Raw genomic sequence first — 27,863 nt, 5'->3', positions numbered from 1 at the left:
ATACAACACCCTTGTGTGACATTATGCCTCTACGGTGTAAAACCTACCTTGAGTGTTTCAGGAAGTGGTCAAAATGTCACCAGATCAATGGGAGTTGGCTCCTCTAATGTCCAATACCATTACCAGCTTTCAGAACTTAACTCGCCTTGAGCTTTTGGCTACACGAACTGCATCTTGTTTTTCTTGTTTCATTGAGCTCATTCCAGACATGTTCATCCCCCGGCTCCCTCAGGAGATTTGCACCTCTGGATGTTGTACTTAAAGCTGGGGCAAAGTTCACTTGAGTTTCTCAAACAGAACTTCATCAAATATACATGCTTAAGATCCTCAGAAAAGTGCTGATGTGCTCTTATCTGCCTTATCTCCTTCAATCTCCTCTTCTTTTCTCGCTCACTACAGGTATATGAACGTGGAACTAATGTTGAGCAGTTTGTGACCCGCTTCCTGTTGAAGGAATCAGCCAATCAGATCCAGTCTCTGCTAAACTCTGTAGAGAGTGCTGTGGATGCCATTGATGAGCAGCATTCATCAGTGGGGTGAGTAATAGAGCTTGTCCCATTCATCAACATATATGTCCATTAGGATGTGAATGTATTTATAAGTTAAGTAGATTTTCAATTTAGCAAATGCTTTATGATTACATTACGGTAATTGCAGGATTCAAATGGCTTGTGGACAATAATAATAAGATAGCAGGTTTGGGATCTCACCTGGTTATGGGATTAAAAATGGATGAAAATGTTGCTGCCATCATACATTTAAAAATGATTTGTTTAAGTTACATAAAAAAAGACTATTTATAATGAAATTAAATACTGTTTAGTTGATTTGAGTTAAACATTTTAATCATCTGTATTCCTTGTCCTTGTTCTCCCTGTTATGACCTAGATCCTACCCCAGTAAGACCAGCCCACGCGTCCCAGATAGGCGCTATGAGGTCCCGGTGCCAGATTATCCTCCCAACAACAGAGTCAGTTCAAAGGACAGCATGAGGAACATCAACACAGGTGCAGGTGAGAGGATCACACTAGTATTAAAAAAAAACTGTCATAATTTATTTAAAATACATTTATTTAAAACTAAGTATACTTCAAATCCATTAACATGTTTAGTGACATATCACTTAAGATTTGCTGATATAAAATTATAATTCAACTTTATTTGGAGTGTTTCTTTATTTAATAACTGTCTTAATCAATACTGTTCCTCAAAAGCCAGATGTATCATATTTTAACATTACTTTTCTCAAAAATATGTATTGAAAATTAAGTAAATCTAAGTTGCTTCAGTCTAGTAAGTGTTCACTTTGAAATATAACCTTATATAACCTTAATATAACAATATAAAGGTTTTTCTTACATTTACGTTAGAAATCCAGCACCGGTTTCTAATCAACAACACATCACAATCTAATGGCTGACTTTTACATACTGAATACACTTATGTCTCCAAGCATCAGCATAAATTCAGCACACATTTGTGTATGGGAACAGAACCAGCTGATGATGAGACTTTTTGAACAAGGTTGTGATGAAACGGTTGGTTACCTCATACGCCTGAGAGATATTTTCCAAGAAACCCCTAATTTGTTTTCAATGTTCAAACGAACAGCATTTATTTGGAATAGAAATCTTTAGTAACTTCTCTTTACTGTCACTTTTGATCCTTCTTGCTGAATAAAAGTGCTAATTTCTTTTAAAAAAACAAAGCATGATACTGAACCCAAACTTTTAAACAGTAGCGCACCTAAATATTGGGCAAAATAATATTTGTATATATATTATCCTGTTCACATGTTACACAAAGTATGTCCATCAATACTTTTTCAAATTAAATATTGTTATTATTTATTTATTTGATAATATCTTTCATCATGTCCACCATCTTTGTTGTACTGTTTTTGGAACGAGCATGTCACATTCTGGGATTGCCTTCTTTTCTTTGCTATATCATGTGAATTTGGCTAAAAAAAAAAGTATCTTAAGAGACAGCAAAATTAAACTGCTTACCCTAGTAAAATTTAAAATACATTTATTTCATACTAAGTATAGTTCAAATCTATTGACATATTTACTGACATAATGCTCGAGACTTACTGATATGAAAATTATAATTAAACTTTACTGGGAGTAATACAGTACTTGTGCACAATACACATTTCTTAATATTTAGCCTAAAATGTGTTCGTCACTAATGATGAGGATTGTATGATCTTTGATTAATATTTGTCTTTACTTGCAATAGTTCCACTTTAGTGCAATCAAATATCCTTAGGTACCGTATATCTGGTCTTCTGCACAATAAAAGTGCACCAAGGACAAAATTAGTCAAATTTTGCAGACTTTAACTATACCAGTTTAGTATACCAAAAGTCCATTTGCAGGGTATTTTTATTAAGTAAATAAATATTTAAATGTATTTGTAGTATTTGCTAGTAGGGTACATTTTGTAACTTACCTACAATACCTTACAATGCCTAAAAATACTGCCAGAGTATCAATTAGTGATTCTCAAATGAATGGAGACATGGTGGAAATCTCCACTGAGACTACAAGTGTGGATGGCTGTTCCTCAGTCAGGGTCTGTGAGAGGAAAAGACTGACTTTAGTAATATTACCTCCATTAGAACAATTGGCACATAGATTAGAGGCGCCACACTTTCAATACAATTTTCCTGCAGTGTTTTAGAGCAGGTTTACTTGAGGACTTATTTAATGGTCTATTTGGTGCATTGCTTTATTGCTTCTATTCATCATGGGGTTTGTTTTTCCAAACCTTAAATAAATCAATTTGGTAAGGATCTCTTTTGTGGTGCACAATTGCTGGTCAACTGTATCATGACACAAAACATCCGCATTTACAATTCTGTGTGCCATCTAATAGCCAAAGGCAAAGTTAAAGTCTGTCAAAGATGTGGTTTCACAGGCTTTCCCATGGGCTTTCTGTATCAACAAACTCCACATTTCCATTACTGATGAGATTTGGGCATAAGCTCCAGTGAGTTGGTTATGAAACCGCTCTGAAGAGACACTAAAACAACACAACGCCATTCATGTGCTAAGTCAGCACATACCACACGCTCTGGACAGTCTAGTATGCATGATGCAACTGAAGAAATGTGTGAGTTTTTAATGAGGAGAGGGTGGGAAAAAGGTCTTCCTCAAAGCATTCCCAAGTTTTAGTTTGAAAAAGGAGTCAGAGCACGCCTGGAGATATGATAGCAAATTAATTCTAGTGTTTTTCTTTTTTCTGTGTCACAGAGAAAGGCAATATACGATTCTTCTTGAAATGCCCATCTCAGTTTCCTCTTCCTCTCAATGCTAATAGAATAGTCATGCAGTCAATTTCTCCAAATCAGCCAAGCAATACAGACATTTCTGTTGCTGTGGATTTATCATTCGAACCGATCCAGAGCTTATTTGGAGTCTGATCTTAGTGTGTCTGCATTTCAGTAGGTGTGTTAAATGCCATTTGACAAAAAACTGTAAAGGAAAGCTTATATTGACGTGCAAACTCCTTATTGATGGTAATTAATATAGATCTCAGTTTTCCTCTCATTCACTTTTATTGTAAAGTCGGCCTGTCCAATATGCCAATATTGTTCAAGTGCTGAATCAAAGAGGTCTGTTTTATGGGTGACGTTCAAACACTGGCACTAGTTTTAAATTTCCCCTTGACACTGATAAAGCTGACTCGGCTCACAATAAAAGCGCCATTCTCGCTGTCAGCTCCGGCAGGGAGAGGCGTGATTGGAGCGTTCTGTCCAAGCTGTAGTTTATGAGCATGAGGATGAGAATATTGATCAATACTTCTGTGAGACTTGCTTTGCGCATGGCACTTTTTCTCCCATCAGTCAATCACAGGCTTTTCTCAAATTGCTTTCCTTCTCTTAGTCTGCTCTTCACCTTATTTCTGCTCATATGTTGCACAAACACAGGTTTTATTCCTACAATTCCATGATTATTTGTGGTGATGCTTTCTAATACTAGATTACCAATATTGGATATTTACATTTCCCCTAATTTAGATTACATTTGTAATGCTGTAGTGCCTGAATTCACTTGTAGCATTTAGAATGGTTAATTTTCTTTTTTATGTATAATTTTTAATTAATTTAGACAAAATAGTTTAATAAAATGTAATTATCTTGTCTTTTATTCGTTAGCGACCATAACATTATCAGTAGATAAAATAATTATTAATAATGAAAACATACCAATAATTATCACTTAACTGATGATATCATGTAAGACAGTTTGTAGGATAAAACAGAAACAATGTTATTTTGGAAAATCTAGGAATATTGTCAATAGGATAAAAAATTAACTAATAGATATTGCCATACTACCCCTGCTGATCGATTACAATAAGGATTGCAAACAATCAATCAAATGTTCTTTATTTAAATATGCAAATGACACATTAGCTAAATAAATATGCATCAATTTGCATACATTTTCAGAACAGAAATCTGAACACTGGATTTAGCTGGAAAAATTGCCAATGTCAACTGCTAGAAAAAAAAAGTTTTATTTAGTTCATATTTAGAACATTGATAGAAATGTGTAAGTGGAGATTTCTGACTCCTTCAAATATATTTATTGTAATTGAAATAGATAAAGTGTGATAAAAACAACACTTAAACGTGTATTTTGAATATTTTCTTTCCACTTGTTTGAAACAGCACCAGATCTCACCATTGACCAGTGAATAAAAAAAACTGTCGTGCCTGTAGTGTATCACCTTAAGTTTGCCTTTTTTGCTTAGCTTGCTGAGATTTTTCTTCAGAGAGTCATTGTTTCATAATGTTTCCAACTAAGCAAGACTTTTTCCAGTTTTTCCATAGATACCATATTGGCATGTCATTCATTTGACAGGACTAAATCTGGAAGGAGCAGGTGGTCAGGGAAAGGTTTGGGTTCGGCCCAGCTTGGTCCTGACTGGAGTCTGAAATGTTCTTTCCAAGTCAGTATGTCGTGGCTAAAGTGCCCAAGCAAATTAACATGACAGTCTCATAAACCAGAAGACCATGTGGCAAGACTCCCAGATTATCTTCATTCATTCCAGACTTCTACTGTATGAGTGAAGAAATGTCTGTTGCTCTACTGCTGCTCATATGAAGAATAATAGAGACATGTCATTTGAACATTGTAATCCTGTATGGTTCTGTATGGTTCTGGCCTTACAACATTGCAAATTTAGCATTCTCTTTGCTGATTTTATGTACATGTTTTATTTGATGTATTTTTCACAGAAAGCTGTGCTACAGTATGCCCTAATATTACTCATTTTTAGAAAACCTCAAGCTGGTCTCAGTTCAGTGTTGATATACTGATTTAGTGACCATTTTGCTATGCCTTTAAAAGGTTTCAGACCCTGTTCACTTGGTCCCACTATTGCTATGGTAACAATTAATGTGTTCCAAAGTGTCTCCTCTCCCCGTTATGCTGGTCTCATCAACACAAGGGAGGTGCTAGAGTCTAATTGGTTTGGCACCTCAAGTGGGGCTGATTTCAAAGGCAGGAAAACCTTTTCCCTTATTAATAGATCTGTCATTGCATAAAAGAAAGAAAGGAAGGGTGGAAATCATGTTAATCACTCTCCATTTTTGTTTTTCTGTGAAAAACAATACTGTACTTAACATTCCCAGTGGCTGTACCATGGCATCAGATGGTAATACTACGGCACAATTCAAGAAAAACATGATAGTGACTTTCAGTACCTTTTTTTTATATGTGACATCTTCCTTAACAAACACCTTTCGATGTGTAAAAACTCAAAACAGTCTGCAAAGAAGTGTAAACGTCCATTATAATCTTTGTAATAACTTGAGCTCAGTAATAATGTCTGAACGTTTGATTCGCTCTGTCGCATTGCTATGACAGCCACTCTGAGATGAGGTTTCAGGTGCCTGGAAGAGTAAAACATTGCTGAAACTATCTGCAAATGATGCATTGTGCATCTCTGTCTCTGTCAGGAGCTGTGGAAGTGAGAAAAGAAGGACTTGAGGCACAGATCAACCGACTGGCTGAGCTGATTGGACGTTTGGAGAATAAGGTAAGAGGTTCGTCTTATAATACTGAGAGGTCAAGTGCTTCCTGCTGGAAAGCGTCTAATAATAGCAAGAGGTCTAAATCCACTGACCTGTGCAGATGCAATCCAGTGTATTAAGACATTGACAATAAAAACATAAATGGAAAGATATAGCTTAGTTTTTGGTTTTATGGCAAATGATAACATAATAATGCATAGATTTAAAAGGCTTTTTGTATTCGTTTGAAATAAAAATGAAATATCACATAAGTAACAAAAAATAGTATATGTTTCAAAGGGTGGTAGGTGTTGACTGTGAGGGCTGTTATACTGGTCTGTAAATTGGCCTTGCTTGTTACTGCATTGTTGTAGTTATTTTTTTTAAATGCATAAAGATGATAAGACTTTGATGCAACTTGATTTGATCAAATAGTATGTCATTATAAGCAAATATTATTGGATGTATGATGGCCATCTCATATGTGACCCTGGACAAAAAAACAAGTCATTAGGGTCTGTTTTTTCATCTGAAATTTGAATAAATAAGCTTTCCATTTATGTATGGTTTGTAGGATAGGACAATATTTGGCTGAGATAAAAATGTGAAAATCAGGAATCTGAGGGTCCAAAATATTGTATTAAATAAATGCAGCCTTGTTGAGTATAAGAGACTTCTTTTAGAAACATAAAAAAAACCAACCCCAAACTTTTGAATGGCAGTGTAAGGGTAACCTGTAAATATCAAATGGGACTTGACGGGACGTGGAATTTTGTTGGTCTAAAAACACAAACCCAGAGAGGGAACTTTTATTTCCTCGTTTTATAAGTCCAATGGATGATTAGCAAGTAAAGGCTGTGACACACCAAAATGACAACAAAGAACTAGCATTGACAAAAGCTGACTGTGGTGTCGCCTCATGCTGTGTGCGTCTGGGCTAAAGTTGCACTTGAACACACCATGACGAACATAGACACCTACATTTCATGGCTGCGTTAGAGGAAATGAGTCTATGTTCATCATTTATAAAGAGAAATTGTAATATATATATAATGGCCAATGTTCGCTGGCCGTCAGCTTTGTGTGTCATGGCCTTAAGACTTTGTTGTGCAGCTTTTCTGTACCTCCTGTACCTAAAATACAGCTCTGTAATTTCTGTTACTACTGCACTTACAGTACATCCACTTGTGCACACACATGCACACTCTGATAATTACACACATTCATATGTAAAGCCCTGAGAGGAGATTTAGATTGCATTTAGCAAAGCCTGTAATCTTTTCCTCCTATAGTTATTACTTTCATTGCTTGGGAGAGCAGTGAAGAAGGGTATGATACAGTGAAACAAAGAAAGCAATTAAACAGACCTGTCAACCACAGTACTGCTCTAGTAGATGACTGTTTTTACCATTATATTATTTTCACTCAACATCCATGTAACTTTTTCTTGGTTAACCATTATTTCACCATCTCTCTCTACTCCGCTTAATCATTTTATTATGTGTCTGATAGACATAGAGCACAGTGGACTAATATAGTGCCCAGTTAATACTGGAGGTTTTGGCAGACAGGTTCTTATTTCTGGAGCTAAAATTAGCCAAACCAACATGGCTGGTTTATTCCTCTCTCAGTGGAAGGTAGGTTCTGACACATCCTGGTGAATTGGAGGATATCTGGGGTTGAGCAGCAGAAACTCCTGTGGTACTGGATGATATTTAGATTCTGGATCCAGACAAATTAACAAGGATGTGAGCATATACAATCAATTTTATAAAGCAGGAAGAGAAATATCATGAAGAGTGTCATTTTAATGAATTAATTTATTTAATTAACTATTATATCCTGATATGCACTTCTGTTCAAAAGATAGGGGTCAGAATTATTTTATTTTTTTATTTTTTTTTAAGAAATGAAAATGTTTATTCAACAGGGAGGCTATAAATTGAGCTGAGATGACAGTAGAAAAAAAGTTATCTTAATAACATTCTGTTCATCAAATACATTTTAAAAACTGTAATCACAGTTTACACAAAATTATTAAGCAGCAAAACTGTTGTCAACATTGATAATAATAAGAAATGTTTCTTGAGCATCAAATCAGCATATTAGAATGATTTCTGAAGGGTCATGACAATAGCAGTAAAGACTTGAGTAATGACTGCTGAAAATTCAGCGTTGCATCACAGGAATAAATAAAATTGAAAAAATGTAAATAGAAAACTCTTATTTTAAATTGTAATAATATATCACATTATTACAGTTTTTCTTACTGTATTTTTAGTCAATTAAATACAGCCTTGGTGAGCATAAAAGACTTCTTTTAAAAAATCTATATTTTATATAGATACTTATAAAATATCTATATATTTTACTGTCTTTCATCTGATGGACTACGATGCTTTACACAGTAGTATTATTAGCTCATTCTGATTTTTTATATTGTTTGAATAGAAATAATTGATTGTAGTTTATCCAATGCTACACCTACTTTGACCTAATAGTACTACAAAAATATGTGTGTTTATGTGTGTGTGTGTGTGTGTGTGTCTATATATATATATATATATATATATATATATATATATATATATATATATATATATATATATATATATTGTTTTGTTGTTATCATTTTTTAGGCATGATAATATCATAGTATCATAAGGTAAAACAACGCAATATTTTGAAATGTTATTCTTTTCTAACCACCCCAGCAATCAATGCAACCTTTTGCAATTGCAATCATTATAGTTTGGCTTGCCTTCAAAGTTCTCAAATCAGTGAAATTTTTTTCCAGTTGTCTTGTCGAACCCTTAGTTCTTCTGCACAGTCCCTGTGAGATCTGCCATTGTTGATCAGTACAACCAGACCTTTAACACATGCTCCTCTAAACATCCATCTTCAGAGCCTTGAGTTTAACTGAAATGTCAAACATAGCACTGTACATCTGTCTTGTCCTGTCCCCCATTCTCACTATGGCTTTAGCAGACAGGACAGCCTGATTTTGGTGACCCGCTTTGACTTACAGCTGGATCCAGTCATCAGAACGCTCTTGTTGTCTGCATAATGTGTAGGAAACGCATAATTTCCTTTTCCATCCAGTTGTGGCACCCTGATAGCCTCCGATCACTGTGGAGACTAACACTCAAGCCCTTCCTGCAGTATTCATACTCAACAGTGCTGCGGTTGTCATTCTTGCTATTATTTTTGATGGATAACACGCCATCACTTTTCTCAGTGAGAGAGACAGCTGCACGAATTTGTGGCATCATTACCGGCCATTATGTTCTCTGTCATTCCCTGATGGGAAATAATATTCCACACTAACCCTGTTCACTTATGAATGGACTGACAGAAGATACCAGCACATCCTTTTTATGAAGCACATAATGATTCATACATTTTGATGGTGTTAACTTTTCAGAGTCAGGGCTGCTGTAAGTTCCTCATGAATTCATAAAGTCCCTATTTTTGGTATATAGTGAGAATATTTGAAATATATACAGTTCTTGTTTTGAGCATTTTTTATTATGTGCATACATCATTACATCCGAGTGACAGTGCTTCTAGCCTCTACATGGAAGAAGGGAAATAATACTTGCAGGCTTTCTTTCACTGCTCAGATTCTTCATACTAGTAAACATGCCTGCAAAGAGCAACATTTCTACCGTATTTTTCAGACTATAAGTCGCCTCAGTCCAAAAATATGTCATGATGAGGAAAAAAAAACATATATAAGTCACTCTGGACTATAAGTCGCATTTATTTAGAACCAAGCACCGATAGAAAACATTACCATCTACAGCCACGAGAGGGCGATCTATGTTTTCAGTGTAGGCTACAGGAGCACTGAGCAGCATAGAGCGCCCTCTGGCGGCTGTACACGGTAATGTTTTCTATTGGTTAATTTCTCTTGGTTCATTTCTCTCAGTTCATGTCAAATTAATTTTGATAAATAAGTCGCACCTGACTATAAGTCGCAGGAACAGCCAAACTATGAAAAAAAGTGTGACTTATAGTCCGGAAAATACGGTAGTTTGAAAAGAATCGAAAGTCAAGAATAAACTAGTATGTCCTTAAAGGATTAGTTCACCTAAATTGACAATTCTGTCATGAATTACTCAACATTATGTTGTTCCAATCCTGTGAGACCTTCGTTCATCTTTGGAACACAAATTAAGGTATTTTTTTTTTTATTAAACCCGAAATGATTTAGATGACAGAAAGCTCTCGGATTTCATCAAAAATATCTTAATCTGTGTTTCAAAGATGAAGATGGTCTTATTAGTTTGGAACAACATGAGGGTAAGTAATTAATGACAGAATGCCTGTGTTGTTACTTTTTGTCAGATATTTATGAAAACATTTGAAAAATATTCATACATAAACTACATAAACTTTTTAGTAAAATTGTTTCTTATTGTAAAGTCAGGGAGATGTGTTTAAGTGATTCATCTCTCATGAGCTCACCTGATTGATTGTTCACGAACAGACAGCAGCAGTGAAGGGCAGCTGAGGGGGACAGTGAATTCACTAGTGGCTTTTCTGTTCTGGTTTTTGTTGCAGACAGTATGGTTTGACCTACATCAACGACTAACAGACACTGATGGCACAACTAGCGCAGTAAGTACTAAAGCACGTCTTGTATACCAAAGAGCATGATGAAAAATGCATAAAATCCTCAAAGAAAATGCATGACCAATTTCACCTTTTCCCTCTATGTTAAAACACAAAAGTAGCGCTAATGCTAAAAAGCAGTGAATAAACCCATGGCAAATCAAGCTTGACTCCTTGCGGGTCTCTTCAGACCTCTTCATGCTGTTCTACACACCTGCAGCAAATCTGATACCTGTTCCTCAGGATTCAACCACATTTCTTTCTCAATATAAAAGCACCAGCTTTGCGTTTCATGGCAGCATGCTCTGGGAATCATTTGTGCTTCAAAAAGATTAGCGGCAGTATCACACTACTCCTCACCTGGCCACAAATCAGTCCAACTCTGTGGATCAGTGATACACACGGCAGCGCATGCACAGAAATATCAAACTATTTTGTTCAGTTAAACTGTGGGAGAGCTGGGATTTCATCTCTTGTAGAACTTTGTGATTTAAAAGTTTTTGATCTAATAAAGAAATGATTGCCCTGCTTAAAAATAGAAAAATGCAACTGAGTTCAGTGTGTAACAGAGATCTTAGTTCAAATTGACTCCCATCTTATTGACATCGGAGGGATCAGGGGGAATTGAATCATTCCTTTTTATCCATTAATCCTTGTCAATTTCAGGACAAAATGGGGATTGAGCAGGTTCCACCTGACAGCTTCAGCGTGTGCCTCTGTGTTTGTTGGTTAACACAAGCTTTATTTTGGGACCCGGAAGATATTTGCTCCATTTGCGTGTAGTAAATTGCATGCATTTTGACATTTAGATGACAAGAGAACATTTTAAAGAAATGAACCTAATTTTGATAACAAGAAACATTTTGGTATGAACAGTAATGCTGAGCATTTAAAAGAAAAGGGAGCAGGTACAGGTAGCGTTGTAGATCTGTATTACAGCAGTAGTGTATTTCTTCATATATTTGAATATGTATGAATGCATTTATTAGCATATGATTATCGCTACTTGGGTTTTTGGTTTTCCTCCTGTAAATATTTAATAATAATCATCTTCACACAGGTTGTACATTTCACACATATATAAACAAAATGTTCAGGCATCACATCTGCAATGTGTTGCCGCCTCCAAATATAAGAAAACCGTGGCTTTTTGAAATCTATAACACAGTGGAGATGCTGCAAGAAGGGAGAGATTTTATCTTCTCTTCAAGACAGTTTTATAGAGCGTGGACTAATGACTGATCAGTCCAACAGCTCAATGCATCTGTTAGCTCAGCACTTTATTCTTTACACGCTGTGTGCACTGACTCTTACACCACCTGCAGTGCTTGTCTTGATTGGCCAGGAGGAATATAAATCAGCTGTCTACTGATAAAACCACTAAAGATAGACAGTAAGAGAAAGGGAAAGCTGTCTGAAGGAGTTATACAACTACATATCTGAAAGCCATCTTTGCTCATTTAGAAGAAATTATCATGGGTTGGACGCAGAGGGGGAGAGCGAGCGGCTCTGATTTATGCCTCTCAGACTTTAACAAAGCAGCTCATTTTCAGAGTTCAAAAGGGGAGAAATTAAAACACGATTTAGTCAGTGTTGCCAGTAAAAAGGAAAATAGGGATAGAAAGATGCCAATCAGAAATAAATGGGATGGTATTCCCCAGTTTCCACGGTAACGGTGAAATTTCTCAAAGAATTTTATTTTTTATGGACTTGTATTGTACCGGAGACACTCTCTTCACTTGCATTGTAGGAAATTGTGCAGATAAAATACTCCCTCCTCTCTTAGTGTTTCTGTGTGTGTGTCTGATGCATAATGCAGAAGTTGAGCAGTTCAACTCCACATGGGGGTCTTTAGGGTTCATTAGTTTAGGTTCCCTTCTGAGCTAAAGAGAAACTGAAACACACACATACATACACATCATACACGAAGCACATTCACCACATCAGGGATGGCTAATTCCACATAAGCCCAAATGAGAGACATTGCAGTACAACCAAGAAATATTGCTAAAGGAAATGATAACCGGCTCCAATCAGAGCGAGAGATTTAAGGATTCTAATATTACAATATCCCACTGAGCCCAAAGCCTCTTAACAGTTACACTATGGGTTACATTTGCTTCATCTACAGAGCTTTGTTTTATCACTTTATTCCACAGCGCTGAGTCTGTGAAGCACCCTTGCTGTTCAAACAAACACTGAAGACTAATGAAAGACATTAGTGCAATCAGTCGCATTGCAGCTTGTTCGGATCAGCCACATGTCGAAATGCAAAGAAAATTGGATTCAGAATCCTTGTGCATTCCTCTAATTATTCGTACGTACCCATCAGATCAGGCCTCCAGTGGAGGAGAATGGGAAAACACAATGATACTTATTGAGTTTTGTGTAGGTTGGGTAATGTAGTGTTTCTAATTGCATTCTGGCTACTGTTGGGTGGCATAGTGCTCTTGATTAAGTTTAGGGTTTATTACGAGGCTTCTGCTCTTTTATTGCCCTCCCCTTTGGGGAACAGGACGGGTGTCAAATCAAAGGGGCTAATGGTTTTCGCTTGGGTTTTATCTTTCTCACCTGCTGGGGAAGAGCAAATGCTCTATTAAAGATGTGACGCCTTAGTTGTAGCATAGACTACATAAAAAATACACCCCAAAACATACCCTTTCTTCACTATTTAATGGCTGTAAATTATGATTTGTGTTGCGGTGAGGTTGTTTGGTTGTAATATGGCATATGAAAGTTATAGGCAAACCCAGACAGAATCTAAAGACTTTTTCTTTAGGGGAAATCTAAATAATTCTGCCGAGTTCACCAAGTGCAGTGGCCCTGCTTATAGGATAATATACACAACTGTTCAAAAGTTTGGGGAAGCTCACCAAGGCTGCATTTATTTTTAAAATTATAAATTATAAAAACGGTAATATTGTGAGATATAATTACAATTTAAAACTAAACTTTCCTTATTTTACTGTTTTAACATGCTGATTTGGTGCTCAAACAAAATGTATTATTATTATCAATGTTTATGTATCAGAAGTTATTTCTGCATAAACCGTCATCATTTTTCAGGATTTTCTTGATGAATATAAAGTTCAAAAGAATAGCATTTATTTTAAATTGAAATCTTCTGTAACAAATGTTTTTACAGTCACTTTTGATGAATTCACTGTATTCACTTGTTAAATAAAAGTATTTCTTTCTTTCCTTCTGATACCCAAAAGTTTGAACTGTGGTGTATCATAAACACTTCAAAGGATATTACTTGATTTTATGATTTTTCATTTCAGCATATAAATCCAGATGTTAATCAGTGCGTTGGGCTCCTCAGGGTGCTCTGCAGTCTTCCAAGCAATTATTACATTTAAACCTATAATTTCTTAGTCTGTTGCAGGGTAATATCAGTTATTTAATCAATTCTTTCAGACTTGAAAAAACTGGTTCAAGATGACAGCACCAATTTTGAAAGAAGTGGGAGGCCTGAGTGACATGTTACACGAGAGGTGCAATTATATGAAATAGACAAGTCATTTCCGTTAAGTTCTAGATCCTTCTGGAAATGTTATGATGTTTTCTTTTCTTTTCTGTTTGTTGCAAAGGCCAGTTTTAAAGCCAGTACTGTCCTTTATGTGGTGGCCAGCCACACTCCCACAATTCTACATCATTTAGATTACACTGGGAATTAATTAGTTACTTAGGCGACAATCCAAAAGAGTTGCTGCATTGATTTTACAGTCTGGTATATATCACATTTATTTCTCATTCTCCTACAGGAATAACCATATGTAGATCTTGCATAACCCTTCAGCTGCAGTATGACCATGGCTCTTATTTAATGAGGCATTTTTCCTTGCTTTTGTTAAACAGGGTTAGACCTACGTGTTCATAACTTATGATTTTTAAACCCTTGCACTGTGATTTCATTCTCTAAATATGTCTGGAGTTATTTATTTAGCCTAAAGAGAATATTAAGTGAATACTAACATCAAGACAAATGTTAATAATATTCAGTGTCCATAAACTTTGCATGCATTTTAACCACAAGACATTGCCATTATTATCCCCACAGACTCACAGTTTTCATTATATATCCAGACTATTGGAAACCAATCTGCTGCTTTGTCTCCGTCTCTTTCAATCTCTTTCCCTTTCTCCAGTCTCTCTACCTGATCCGCAAGGAGATGAAAGTTTCCCAGAAGCAGCTGGGAGACTTCTGCGAGGCCCTGAAACAATACCTGAAGAATGTGTCTGCTCAGAGAGACTGTTTCCAGTGAGTTGAGTTCATGTGTTTGTCTTAAGCTTGACCTTCTAGTGAGTATTTTTTTGAATTCCCTCCTTATGTCTCAATGCATCATATTAAATCCAACCATGCATGTCAGTATGATGGTACAAATGTATTGTTTTGTTTTTTGTGATGTTAGACTGTGTATATTAGGCAAGGCAAATTTTATTTACAGCGCACAAGTTTAACACAAGCGTAGTTGATCCAAAGTGCTTTACAATCAAAAATAAATCAGAATTCAAAAGAAAGAAAAAATATTTCATGTATGTCAAAGTGTCTGCTGCAGGGTAGCAAAAACTATACAGCTATGCGTTTCTTAGAGAATGAACCATGTCTCAACACTGTGTATTTATCCCTGATGTGTTGAAATACGACACTGTATCGTTTAGCCTCCTGTAGATAAAGATGGCAGGCGAGCAGAGGGGAGTGTTGTTCTACTTCATGAATTAATGATGAAACTGGATAAACAATTGCTGTTTTTTCTGCAGAGTTATTACAGTGTTTACAAAGCCCTAAAAGATCCCAATGTGTGTCCTGATTTTTTTATTTTTTTTTAATCAGAAGGTTATCCAGTTGTGTTCCCTGGTTAAACCTAGATAGTTTACCACATTTATTTTATTTTATTCTTAACAAATGAACACTTCAATTTTTCAGCAAGTATGCAACAAACTGATCAAAAATGCCAGTAAATGCTTAGGCCTACACATTGAATCCTGAGAATTCAGGGGAAAAAGGTTTCTGTTTCTACAAAAAAGCATTAAGTAGCACAAATGTTTTCAACAATGATTAACAGAAATTTTAACTGAGAACAACCTTTTTCAAAAACATTTGAAAAAGGTTACAAAAACTGACCCCAAACTTTTAAACAGTAGTTACTTCATTTTGAATTTTTTGGTCAGGCCACGACAGAGCATTTTTCAGCCGCACATGATAAAATATTAATGTAAGAGCAGTAAGTAAAATAGGTCCTTTGTAATGTTTCTCAAGGAAGCTCCCCGAGTCTTTTCTCTGAGAGAGGGCTTTGTGTGTGCAGCATTTTGTACTGCCGCCATGATTCACATCAGACTAGTGAATAATTGATCAGTGAGAACATCTGCAAGCTTCTGCAAAGACCCAACTGATGTTGAACTGTCATCTCTGTAGCCTCCCTTTTATCTGCCTGCTTTCTTTCAACTTTGCACCTCTCTATTACTCTCTCTTCATGTTCTGTTTGTGAAAAATTTAAAGGTTCCTTTTTTTGAGGACCCAGTTGAAGGCAGTTGAACAGTGACTGAAATTCTGTTTAGTTTTTTTTACAACCGCTCATTTCATTTAAATAAACTCTTACAACTCAATAACACCAAGCCAAACCAAAACTGAACACATTTATTGTCTTAACACACGTTCTGTGAAAGATTCATCGGACCAAGGTAATGCCATACAGGATAATGTTAATTAAAGTCACATAGCTCACATTTAGTCTGCATTCTGGCATGTAACACCCACCTTTCACCATCCAAATCGTTCTTGTCCTGTATTTGTTCTTATTTTTTCTTGTTTCTATCTTATATGCATCAAATTACAGATGTAAAATGGATGGCAAAAACAATTAACATTGACTTGAAGCAGCTACAGCTGCTGGAGACATGACCTGGCAGCTTCTCTAACACGTAGGCGACCTAAGATTAAGTAAAGCTTGAATCATTTCCCCATCCAGAAAGCACTAAAAACGCTACTAGCTGCAGTTTTGCTGCCTCTAATGAAAGTTTGAGGTGCGCGTGGGGATTGTCTGAACTGGCTGATGTTTAGACTTCTGTTGATTTATTGAGCTAATGCTAATCATTGCTACAACTGCAGCCCTTTAGGCAATAAAAAAGCAGAGCAGGAATTGTGAGGAGGTACTGCCATCAAGTGGAGGGTCATACAGTACATTGGATAATTATTGTTCTGTTTACATTTTCTATATGATTTTTAAATAGATTTGTTTCTATTTTCTGTCAGCCTGCTAAATCTTTTTTCATGGAAATTTTAAAGCAGTGTACGGTTGTTTTTTCACTTTTGTTCTTCTGTTCGTCTCTGTCCAGTGTGACAGCTGTGCGGCTGCCTGACGGCCTTTCCTTTGTGGTGTATGAGTTCTGGGACGGAGAGGAGGAATGGAAGAGGTACAGTAAAACACCTTTCCTCCTGTGTTGTGGCTAGAAGGGATACAGCTACAGCTAGTCTTGCCAAATCTTGTTTACTAATTGTCTTCTTCACTGTCCGTTTCAATTTTTCCATCTGGCCATCTGGCAAGAGTTTAAGAGATTTTGGTACACAGGACTTTGCCACAATTTAGGCTGATTAGTTTGCTACTGGTCTTCTTTTATGTCCATTTTATTTAATGCTTCCTGTCCATCCGGTGAGATTTTGTCACTTCCGTCCATAGTTCAACCATGACTCAGGGTTTATTTCTCTAAATTGTACTCATCTTGATTGCTATTATCACTTGAATTATCTTGAGACAAAACACGAAAACAAACTTTCACTTTGAAGTTTGGTTAATTTTTGTTCAAGCACAAAATGCGTTTCATATATAGTTCAATTATAATAATAATATGTTTTATTTATATAGCGCCTTTCCAGAGCTCAAGGACATTTTACAATAAACAAACAACAATAAAGGCAATTAACAAAGAGAGCAGACAGAACAACAGTAGGCAATTGTGAGTGAAAAAAAATTTTTTTTAAAACCAACTAAGAACTATAACATTCAGAAAATAGGTGTGTTTTGAGCATGGATTTGAATTCAGAGATAGTGTTAACAGAACGGAATGATTGGGGGGGAGAGTTCCACATTTTGGGTGCAACAACACTGAATGATCTGGTCCCCATTGAAGCAAGGCGATGCCGAGGGCCAACGAGAAAGCTGGAATCAGCGGAACATAAAGAGCGATTAGGGGTGAAGGGGAGAAGCAGGTTACAGAGGTAGGGGGGAGCAAGGCCGTGCAGAGACTTAAAAGTGAGAAGGAGAATTTTGAATTTAATACGGTAAGCCACAGGAAGCAAGTGAAGTTCATGCAGAATTGGGGAAATATGTGCAGAACACTTGGTGTGGGTGAGTAGTCTAGCAGCAGAGTTTTGAATATATTGTAATTTGGAAATGGAGCTAGCTGGTAGGCCAATGAGAAGTGCATTTCAGTAATCAAGACATGAGGTGACAAATGCATGGATGACAGCATTTCAGCATCTGAGTTACTGATAAAGGGACAGAGCTGAGCGATACGACGTAGATGAAAGAATGCTAATTTAGTGATGGAATTAATGAGAGAGTGGAAAGATAAAGAGGAATCAAAAATTACACCAAGATTTTTAACAGTACTAGATGGTTTGATAAGAGAGCCAGCGATCTCACAGGTGAAGTTGGTAGGAATTTTATTAGTGAGTGATGAAGGTCCAGTGAAAATAATCTCAGTTTTGTCCATGTTAAGTTTTAGAAAATTTGAATGAAGCCAATCTTTTATTTCATGTACACAAGCAGAGATTTTGTCAGTTGTGAAAGATAAAGTTGATGTACAGGTAGTATATAATTGAATGTCGTCAGCGTAAAAATGATAATTGAAACCATGACAGCGGAGGATCTGACCAAGAAGGGATTATATAGATTATAAATAATAATGACCCAAGAACGGATCCCTGAGGGACACCTTGCTTCAGGGGGACAGTGGGTGAGCGAAAATTCTGAAGTCAAATGTAGAACAGTCAATTCAGTTGGTATAACAGTTTCAATACATTAACAATATATTATTGCTGCGACTGTGCATCTGAAGAACTTAGAGGGTTTGTTTTTTTTTCGTTCCTTTTCTAACCTTCTCTGCTTCTCTCTCAGGCACCTTCAGACTGCAGCTTGCAAGGCTTTCCAGCATGTGAAAGTGGATACTCTGTGCCAGCCCGAGGCTGTGTCCGCTGTCGCTGTGCCTGGTGCGTTCCACTGCTACCAGGCGTAGGGCTTGGGCATTGGTCCCAAACCAGCCTTTGATGCTACTTTTCTGTGTCTTGTCTAGTCTGCGTGGTGATGTCCTTACGTTTCACAGCCATTATATATTCCTACCTGCCCTACAGCATTACTCTCATTTTCAGCATGCCTTTCCTCTGACATTTTCTGCATTGATACCTTTTGAAGTTCAAACTCTCTCAAGCTTATTTCAGCTATATGTAAGGAGACAGCTTGTGCAAAACATACAATGTAATTATCCTGCATAGTTGTAAATAGGAGTGGCCTATAACACCATCTCTCTCTTATGCACATTTTAGAGAGGCCTTTTATTGTGACCAGCCTAAGGCACACTGCACACTCATGCTGTCAAATCTGCAACTTGATATACCACACCTGTAAAGTGGATGGATTATCTCGGCAAAGGAAAAGTGCTCACTAACTCAGATTTAGACAGATTTGTGAACAGTATTTGAGAGAAATAGGCCTTTTGTGTACATTTAAAAAGTCTTAGATCTTTTGAGTTCAGCTCATGAAAAATGGAGGCAAAAAAAAAATTATATATATATATATATATGTGTGTGTGTGTGTGTGTGTGTGTGTGTGTGTGTGTGTGTGTGTGTGTGTGTATAACATAGTAGTGGGCTGTATAGTACCAAAAAATTTAACAGAATATATGTTTTTGTTTAATGTTATTTATAATTATATATTTAATTTATACAATTTTATTTAATGTATAACATTACAACTGTTCAAAATACCTCATATTGAAGATTATCTTATTTTAATAATAAAAGTAATGAATATTGCAATAAATCTCAATAGCTCAGTTGCAATAATCTATATTAATAATTACTTGAATTTGTATGGATTTCATCTGTTCAGCCTTGCCTATTACAATACGAAGAAAACGTCTGATAGACCTATTTTTTCCCGTAAAAAGACCTGCTTTGATTCTCCATCACACATTCTGATATTCCATTGCATAATGCAAACACTTCATCTTAATCACTCTTGTGATGTGAAGTGATATCAACAGCCTTGTGGTGTCGTTTTGCACAACCACAACAGAACGTTGTTGTGTCTAATGTCAGTTGACATATTTGTATAAACAAAGACAGAAAGTTGAGGCATTAAACATCTGTTGTAAACTCTTGTTTCTCTTTAATAATGACACTGGCTCTGTCTATCTCTTTCTAGCCGCCTGGTGCAGCTTGAACAGGGACTGAGAAGCGAGCCGGTCCGCGGGTGGAACATTCCCCCTTATGGCTGAAAACCTTCTCTTCTTCTCCTCTTCCTCCCTCTCTATCCCTCTGTCACCGTCCCTGCTATCTTAACTACCCCCTTTCTCTCTGCGCTCTCCCCACTATTATCCCCTCCTCTTTTGTAATTACTTGTTTACACAGTATCCATTTGATATTGAGCCAAATGTAGTGCTGGCATCAGACGCCAGACACAGTATCGTTTCCCTCTTCACCCTCCATTGCAACATACAGAAACAACATTAAAACTCCCCAGAGCATTTGGGAACCTCACCTAGTTGATTCACATTTGAAATATCAACTTACGGTACATAAATAGTCTCTTCTAAGTAAATGAGGCTGATTAATATTTCATCCCCATTCAAACACGCATCCGCTGCTTTGCAAACAGTTCCCTGTGGTACAACTTCTGAGAAGACAAAAACTGTGCAGCAAAGTATTTCTACAGCCGTCCATGGACAATAGCATTTCTGTAATGGTCATTTGATACTAGCTATAGGTTGGTGTTATAAGTCCTTTGAACCGTATCTTCATGACACATTTGTGTAACACACTGAGTCACGTAAAGAGACATGAGCATGACGTATTCTGCCAGTCAAAGGGCCTACATTTACAACACACCAAATAAACATCTAGTCCAAAAGCACAATGTACCTGAAGTATAGATGAAATGCTTATGTAAATGAGATTTGCTGATAGAGAGGAGAGAATATCCTGAGTTATAACAGAATTATATTGAATAATTTATGTTGATAATTTCTGAAAGATAACATATGGATCTAGGAAGAGTGCGTAGCGTTAGAGAGTGACATTCAATTATTATTCAATCCATTTTATTGCTTCTCTGCAATTGACCATTTTGGCATCAAATCATGTCAGTTCTCAGCACAAGCAAAAAAGATTTTTCAAAGTAGGTCAGACATTCACATCTCACATTTGCTGATCAGTAACTCAAAGGCTGTTGTATTTGTGGTTGGCTCAATGTGTAAACTACTCAAAACCAACACGGCCCAAACTCAAGCATTCCTTTCCGTTTGCTTTCCCACCAATCCTGCCTTCTTTTTGGTTTGTTTATCCCTCACAGTGAGTGCATGTTACAAATGAATGTCCAGTAAATGATTTGCCGTAGAATTTAGCTATGCTACTTTAAATGGATTTTGTGCATTTCTTATTTTCTTTTATATAACTCCAGGAACGGAACAAAACATCTATGTATGAAATGAATAAACCTTACTATATGAGCAGTCACTTTTAATGGCATTGTTTGATGAAATACTACTTCTTATACCCATGTATGTTTCCGTATACTGGCTTTCTCTCTTAAAAGTGAGTGTAGAGATTTATTGCAGGGATGCAAAGTATTCTATTCGTCTGAAATTTGTTAAAATTCTAGATTATGTAGTGCTGCTATTCAATAAAGTTCTGAAAAAGGATCGGTCATTGCATTTATTTTTTTTCAGTCATTGGCTGTCAAAATGGATTTAGATGATTTACCTTGTCACATTCAATTATTCAAAGACTATTCATACAAAAATGTATTTATTATTTAACAAATTCACTTAGGTGTGCAAAAGCGTTTCCAATGAATTAAAAAAAGAAAAGAAAAAAAAAGGTCTAAATATTAAGGCATAGTTCACCCAAAAATGAAAATCACTCACCCTGACGTCGGTCCAAACTCGTAAGACCTTTGTCTATCTTCAGAATACAAATTATATATTTTTTGATGAAATCCGAGAGCTTTCTGAACCTCCATAGACAGCAATGCAACTACTATGTTCAAGGCCCAGAAAAGTAGTAAGGATATAATTAAAATAGCCCATGTGACATCAGTGGTTCAATCTTAATGTTATAAAGCTACAAGGATACTTTTGTGGTGCATGGTACTCTTGTGAACGTGGACTGAAGACTGAAACAGAAGAGAAGAAATGGTTGAACAAGGTTATTTTTGCTTTCTTTGCTCACAAAATGTATTCTCATAGCTTTATAACAATATGGTTGAACAACTGATGTCACATGGACTATTTTAATTATGTCCTTACTATGTTTTTAGGCCTTGAATGTGTCAGTTGTGTTGCTGTTTGGGTCAGAAAGCTCTTGGATCGTATTACAAAAAACAAAATGTATATGTGTTCTGAAGATGAACGAAGGTATTACGGGTTTGAAATGACGTGAGGGTGAGTAAATTACAGAATTTTAATTTTTGAGTTGAACTATCCCTTTAACTTTAAAAAAGCTCACATCTATCCAAACATGAAATTGGTCATTAAAATTGCAGAACATTACATGACAATATTTCAACGTTCAGATTTACATTGCTTGTTCGTCTGAGGTATTTCACACAAAGCTGGTTGCACATTTGTACAACAGTCTCCATTTTTAAGGAATTATTCCATACATGCAATGTCTAAAATTATTCCAAACCATACAAATAAAAGTCATGGTGTTAAATTTCACTCAGGAGTTGCATGATCGCAATAGAAGTGCTCTGGCCAAAAATATAGGTACCACAGAAAAGTGTGAACATTCCCCACGTGACCAGAAGATATCTGGTGGAAAATGCACAAAAACAAAAGGTTATTGTACATGTAATAGAAAAAGCATTAAACATACAGGATACTTGAACTACAATATTTCTACCCCACTTTACTCACCTCATTGTAAGAGAAACTGACTCTGACTGCACCACAAATATTAGGCAAAGTCCTTCAATAAAAAGAATTAAAGATTATATAATATACACGTAATGCTACAAAGAAAAGCAGTAAAAGATTCACATTATATTAAAATTCAGAGCTGAAACCATTATTCTTTTTTTAAATGGTCATAAAGAGAACTAGTTTTTTTTATAAATCAGAATGCAAATATAAAAATACACAATCCCCTTTACAAATGTCAGTATTCATTTTTCAGTTAATAAATTCATTTCAACACACATCATGTGGCCTTGTAAAATATATCAACAGAAGACACAATGCACAATTACCTGGAAATATAAAGATGAAGAAAGCACCGACTCCTCCGACAACGCCGATCACTTTGCTAATGTCTGGAACAAACACTGCGATGAGAAGAGTGATGGTGACCCAGGCTGTGGTCAAGGCAACACGCGTCCGGCTCTCATAGGTCCCTGTCACTGCTGTGTGTTTGTGTCGTCGCCGCAGCAGCGGATCCTGAATCACAGATCTACAGATGTGTCAATAAATCTATATACTGTATGTGCAAGAAACTATTCTCCTAATAGCCATAAGACACAGTTTGCTGCATACCTTCCGAGCAGGACAATGATGGGGTAGATGGTGATGATTGAGATTCCAAACAGCAGCCTGGCAATGATCATGGCCACATCACCCCCACTGTACGACATCAGAATATCAGGAGTTACGTTCTTCCCAAACATCAGATACCCAAAGACTCCTACGGAATAGTCCTTGTTAACAAATCAGCTGTTCAATATGCAGCAGTACACAAAGAAGTTACACTTTATTTTGTCCACTTTAGACATTCCACTAACGAGAAGTAACTTAGTTCAGCTACATGTCAACCGACTCTCATTAGAGTATTAGTAAACCGTTAGGGTTAGTAGAATAAGTTGACATGTCCTTGTAGTTACTTACAGCCAGGAGAATGTGTGTTGGGGAGCATCAAAAAAAACTATTACTCCAAGGACTGCTATTTGACATGTATTTACATATAGTTAGTAAAATATTTAAAATGAACTATCAAAATAGAGTGTTACCAACAAATATATGTCTAATCAACCATTACACTCTCCTTAGTAAAAAAAAAAAAGGTGATCTAGTATAAGCTAAGAGGACTAATGTCAATATATATAAAACCCAAGTTTCAATTAAACCCTAAACCTTCAAATCTTTGCACAGCAGCCAGTGCAATGTGAACTAATTTTGTCTTCATTAAATTCACTTAAATGCTCTTGGGTTCAGTTACTTTAAAGAGGATTCAAATATGTGCATAAGAACTATTGTTCTGAGGTTTGCTGTTGGGAAGACTTCATGCCTTTGAAAGTCTATAATGCTCACCTGCAGTTATTTGATCAAAACTTTAGTAAAAACCGCAATGTTGAGAAATATTATAATTTAAGATAACTTTTCTTTCGTTACTTTAGTTTGTGATGGAAAAGCTGATTTTCAGCAGACAGTCTGTTCTGTCACGATAAATATAAAGTTCAAAAGCATTAATTTTAAATAGAATTGTTTTTGTCTTTATTCTCACTTTTAATAAATGCATCCTTACAAAAATAAACGTTAACGTACAAAAAAAAAAAAAAAAATATATATATATATATATATATATACACACATGAAGCATGATTCCATATACAGTTTCAGTAAATACATTGTAATTACTGACCAGTGAGTGAGTAGATGATGAGGCAGATGAACATGGACACCACAGAGATGAAGACCCAGTGGGACAACTTCCTGTTTTCCATACTACTGAAGACAGCAACGCAGGCCTCGTGGCACTGAAACAGACACAGTATGAGCACAAGCACAGCTGTGTTCAAAAATCTGATCTCCAGCGCACTTTGCCTACACCAAAAAAAGATTTTCTTGTAATAACTTTCTGCACTAGCCCATTTCTCACCGATTCCCTTGGTGCACAGCTCTTTTCATATCTCCATTTCCTCCTCCTCTTCATTCCCGCCTCATAATCAATCAGCCTCGGGCAGCGGACACAGAGTAATTCAGCGCTCTTCTGCCATGCCCGTGGACTTTTAGGACATTTTTTACAATCCCCAGGCGTTAACAAATTAAACCCACCTCAAAGATGCCCATATTTCACGCTTTGCATTTGAATTAAATATTAAAGCGAAAGCAAAAACAATTCGGCTTCCCATCATTTGTGGACCAGAGTGATGATATTCAATGAAAGAATTTCCTCAAATGCGAAATGCCAGTTTGTTGAATAAAAGCATAAAAACTTACCTGAAAGCCAAAACAAATAGTCGGGATGACGCTGAACATCGAAGCCCATGAGCTTACTCTAAATAATAAAAAAATATTATAATAGTTAAGCAGGCACCTTCAAAGATAAAAGTTCTGTGATTTTTTTTGTTTTCAGTTAAATGAGCCCATTACATTCTCAACAACAGTCGTTCAGCATGACAGTAAGGTTTGTTTAGGCACAGCAAGAGGAAAAGACGGTTCTGAAGATGCTGAGAACCTTAATACAATTTGCAACAAAATCTGAAAGCTCTGTCACTCCACACTCACCCACTGCTGTAAAGAGGAGACAGATTGATCTCATGGATGGGCCTCATGTAGTATTTCACAATGATGGCTACAGTGAGATACACGGCAGCAAAAGTTCCTAGAACACTGAGCAAAAATAAATATAAAGACTATTGATGATGAGAAAATAAATGCTGCGGACATTAAACAAATGATCTTGATGATGTGTGGGGAAGAAAGCTTTGCTTATTAGTCAGAGGAGAGTCATTTTAAAGCTATTCAAAATGCTGTGCACTGCCACAGCAATCGAGCATAAAAGTCCTAATGAAAAACAGAAGCAATAACAGCGCTTCATAAAATTCATGAGAGCACAATCACAGTCTTTTTACTTTCTTACTCTCTCCACCTAAACAGGCGTCCCACAGTTTTGAACAATCAAATCCAAAAACCATTCCAAGTCTCAAAAGAGCACACATTTCACTAAAAAGCACCAATTTAAAATCATACACTCACAAATGGGACATCACTGTGACTTGAGCACTTGAAAACACAACAACCTCCATAAAACAAACCTGCTTTGACATCTTAACTGAACCAGGGTTAGTTATGTATTATTTATAATTACAACTATTAATATTTTAAATATATATATATATATATATATATATATACACACACACACACACACACACACACATAAAAGCTTTATTTTAATGAGCAAAAATGCCTAAAAGTTTTAGTTAACAATAATAACACTGTTCCGAATAATATAGTCAAGAAAATAAGCAAACAAAACTGTCAGAATACAGTTCCTCACCTGGTATACTTCTGTATGCTGATCTCCTTCGAGACGGAGAGAGGGAAAATGAAGAAGAGACACAGAAGAAACAGAGCAAACCTCTGGTCTGTGTACCAGTAGTAGGGCATCTCTGATTCTGGCAATCCTGTGATTAACTCATATATCGAGACACACACTGGGAGAAATAAATGGAGATGACTCAATGTGAGGTTTATCTTAGATGATTACTTACAAAAACAATATATGAGCAATTAGTAATAATAAAAAAAAAGTCTGATTAAAGGCTTTACATTGCTTACATTTCTGAAGCTGGTCGGCAACTATGACCAGAAAAGCAACAGATATGAAGAAGAGGTTGAAGACATAGCATATCTCACAGAGGTGTCCTATGGCAGGACCGCACACATCTCTGACCACAGCCTGATATGTGTTTTGTCCACTGACTGAAGATGAATAGCCCAAGATGACAAGTCCACTGACCAGGAACACAAGAGAAATCTGTGTAGGACAGAAATGTATCATAGGCTATAATATCATGAACAGAATTCAAATAAGTGGAAATATGTTATTCAGACATTATAGAGTTAGCAATATGCATCTACTGAACAAAAAGTTATCTCAAATGATCATTGGATTGTATTTAATAGAAAGATAATTATTTTAGTGTAGCCTACACAAGATCGATTTGGTAGAAGCCACAGTGAAGAAACAAGGTTAAAAGAGCCATAAAATATTTTAACAATCAGTTTTTCATTGTAGTAAAGAGTTACTTGCCATTTCTACAATGACAGCAGAGTGAATTCCTCCAGCTTTCTCAAACGCCCAGGGAAAGATGAGAAGCCCAGCACCCAGCGCAGACTTCAGCAAGATGAAAACCGCTCCTAACGAGCCCAACTTGGGTACGCCTGTGTCCAGACCAGGGTTTGTTAAAAAGTTAATGCTCTCTTTAGCCAGCTCCTCCATGTTCGTCCCTGTTTGGATCTTTCTCTGAGGAAGCTCAAACTTTAGCTCAGGTGAATGGGGGGTGGGAGCTTGATGTTTCAGGCCAATCAAACGCTCCTCCATGACTTTGAGAAACAAACCCAGTTTGATTCGTCAATTTAGTCAAAAGCATTTGGGTTCGAACAATAAGACAATTTACAATGGCACTACATTAATGTTGATCAGATTAAATTTACTCCACTGATAATGCTGTTCAAAACCCTAACAGTGGTCTTTATGTAGGTAGGTTAAGAACCAACGATTCAAAATAAAATATACTAAACAAGACCAGCTATGACCAGACTGGAAGACCATCTTAAATTGGTTTTAGCCATTTAAGGGAACGGTTAATAAAAATATTTAAGCATTATTAAATTCACTAACAAATTCCCAATTATTTTGAAATATCCAACAATTTCTCCCTTAGAAGTTACATCAAATAGTACATCAAAAGACAAATGATGACAGAAAGTATTGTGTAAAGATGAAAAATGTGTTCCAGGGGTGGGGATTTGGCACTAGTGCTAGAGGCTCACTGACACTCCTCTGGATCCTAAGTCTTGGCAGAAAAAAAAAAAAAAATCACAAGCAAGGCTGGGAACTTTCTAGATATGAGGCACAAGTGGAACATGTGACCTCCTTTATGATGCGATTTGGGAAATCCACTTAAGCACAGATAACTGGTCAGGGTTAGTTCCCATGTTCTTCATGTCATTAACTTCTATCACGTTTCGTCACCTGAAAGAGACTGGTGAC

General features: G+C 36.4%; 2 protein-coding genes across 4 annotated transcripts; one reads left to right on the top strand and one right to left on the bottom strand.

Annotated features, from left to right (window-relative positions):
• The first annotated feature begins 307 nt into the window (after positions 1 to 307).
• On the top strand, positions 308 to 21,584 carry LOC113118430 (N-terminal EF-hand calcium-binding protein 2-like). 3 transcript variants are annotated; one of them, XM_026287586.1, is made up of 8 exons: positions 308 to 536; positions 889 to 1,013; positions 5,981 to 6,057; positions 10,598 to 10,654; positions 14,800 to 14,912; positions 16,988 to 17,065; positions 18,769 to 18,860; positions 20,074 to 21,584. In XM_026287586.1, the coding sequence occupies exons 2-8, from the start codon at positions 989 to 991 to the stop codon at positions 20,100 to 20,102; spliced, it is 471 nt and encodes a 156-aa protein (XP_026143371.1). In that variant the 5' UTR covers positions 308 to 536; positions 889 to 988; the 3' UTR covers positions 20,103 to 21,584. The 3 variants fall into 3 exon arrangements, with proteins under 3 accessions (XP_026143371.1, XP_026143372.1, XP_026143370.1); XM_026287585.1 differs by having other exon boundaries at positions 318 to 536; positions 5,978 to 6,057; positions 20,074 to 21,583; XM_026287587.1 differs by lacking the exon at positions 10,598 to 10,654 and having other exon boundaries at positions 312 to 536; positions 5,978 to 6,057.
• A 719-nt stretch (positions 21,585 to 22,303) lies between these two features.
• On the bottom strand, positions 22,304 to 27,366 carry slc38a8a (solute carrier family 38 member 8a). Its single transcript, XM_026288201.1, has 10 exons — positions 26,901 to 27,366; positions 26,426 to 26,624; positions 26,145 to 26,301; positions 25,370 to 25,474; positions 25,082 to 25,139; positions 24,504 to 24,618; positions 23,402 to 23,549; positions 23,119 to 23,318; positions 22,787 to 22,838; positions 22,304 to 22,681 (listed from the first exon to the last, which is right to left on the bottom strand). Exons 1-10 carry the CDS (start codon positions 27,189 to 27,191, stop codon positions 22,579 to 22,581), a joined length of 1,428 nt encoding a protein of 475 aa, XP_026143986.1. The 5' UTR covers positions 27,192 to 27,366; the 3' UTR covers positions 22,304 to 22,578.
• Positions 27,367 to 27,863: the final 497 nt, after the last annotated feature.

Source organism: Carassius auratus, chromosome 18 (assembly GCF_003368295.1).
Source record: "Carassius auratus strain Wakin chromosome 18, ASM336829v1, whole genome shotgun sequence".
Lineage (NCBI taxonomy): Eukaryota > Metazoa > Chordata > Actinopteri > Cypriniformes > Cyprinidae > Carassius > Carassius auratus.
The sequence above is the reverse complement of the archived record's forward strand: the minus strand, read 5'-3'. Positions and strand labels throughout refer to the sequence as shown.

Excerpts from the sequence above, each read along its gene's own strand:
- LOC113118430 (XM_026287585.1), top strand. The coding sequence starts at position 989 with ATGAGGAACATCAACACAGGTGCAG. Across the intron at positions 10,655-14,799 it reads CTGATGGCACAACTAGCGCA|TCTCTCTACCTGATCCGCAA; the intron begins GTAAGTACTAAA and ends CCCTTTCTCCAG. Across the intron at positions 17,066-18,768 it reads GGAGAGGAGGAATGGAAGAG|GCACCTTCAGACTGCAGCTT; the intron begins GTACAGTAAAAC and ends CTTCTCTCTCAG.
- slc38a8a (XM_026288201.1), bottom strand. The coding sequence starts at position 27,191 with ATGGAGGAGCGTTTGATTGGCCTGAAACATCAAGCTCCCACCCCCCAT. Across the intron at positions 26,302-26,425 it reads TGCCGACCAGCTTCAGAAAT|TGTGTGTCTCGATATATGAG; the intron begins GTAAGCAATGTA and ends TATTTCTCCCAG. Across the intron at positions 25,140-25,369 it reads TCTCCTCTTTACAGCAGTGG|AGTAAGCTCATGGGCTTCGA; the intron begins GTGAGTGTGGAG and ends TTTATTATTTAG.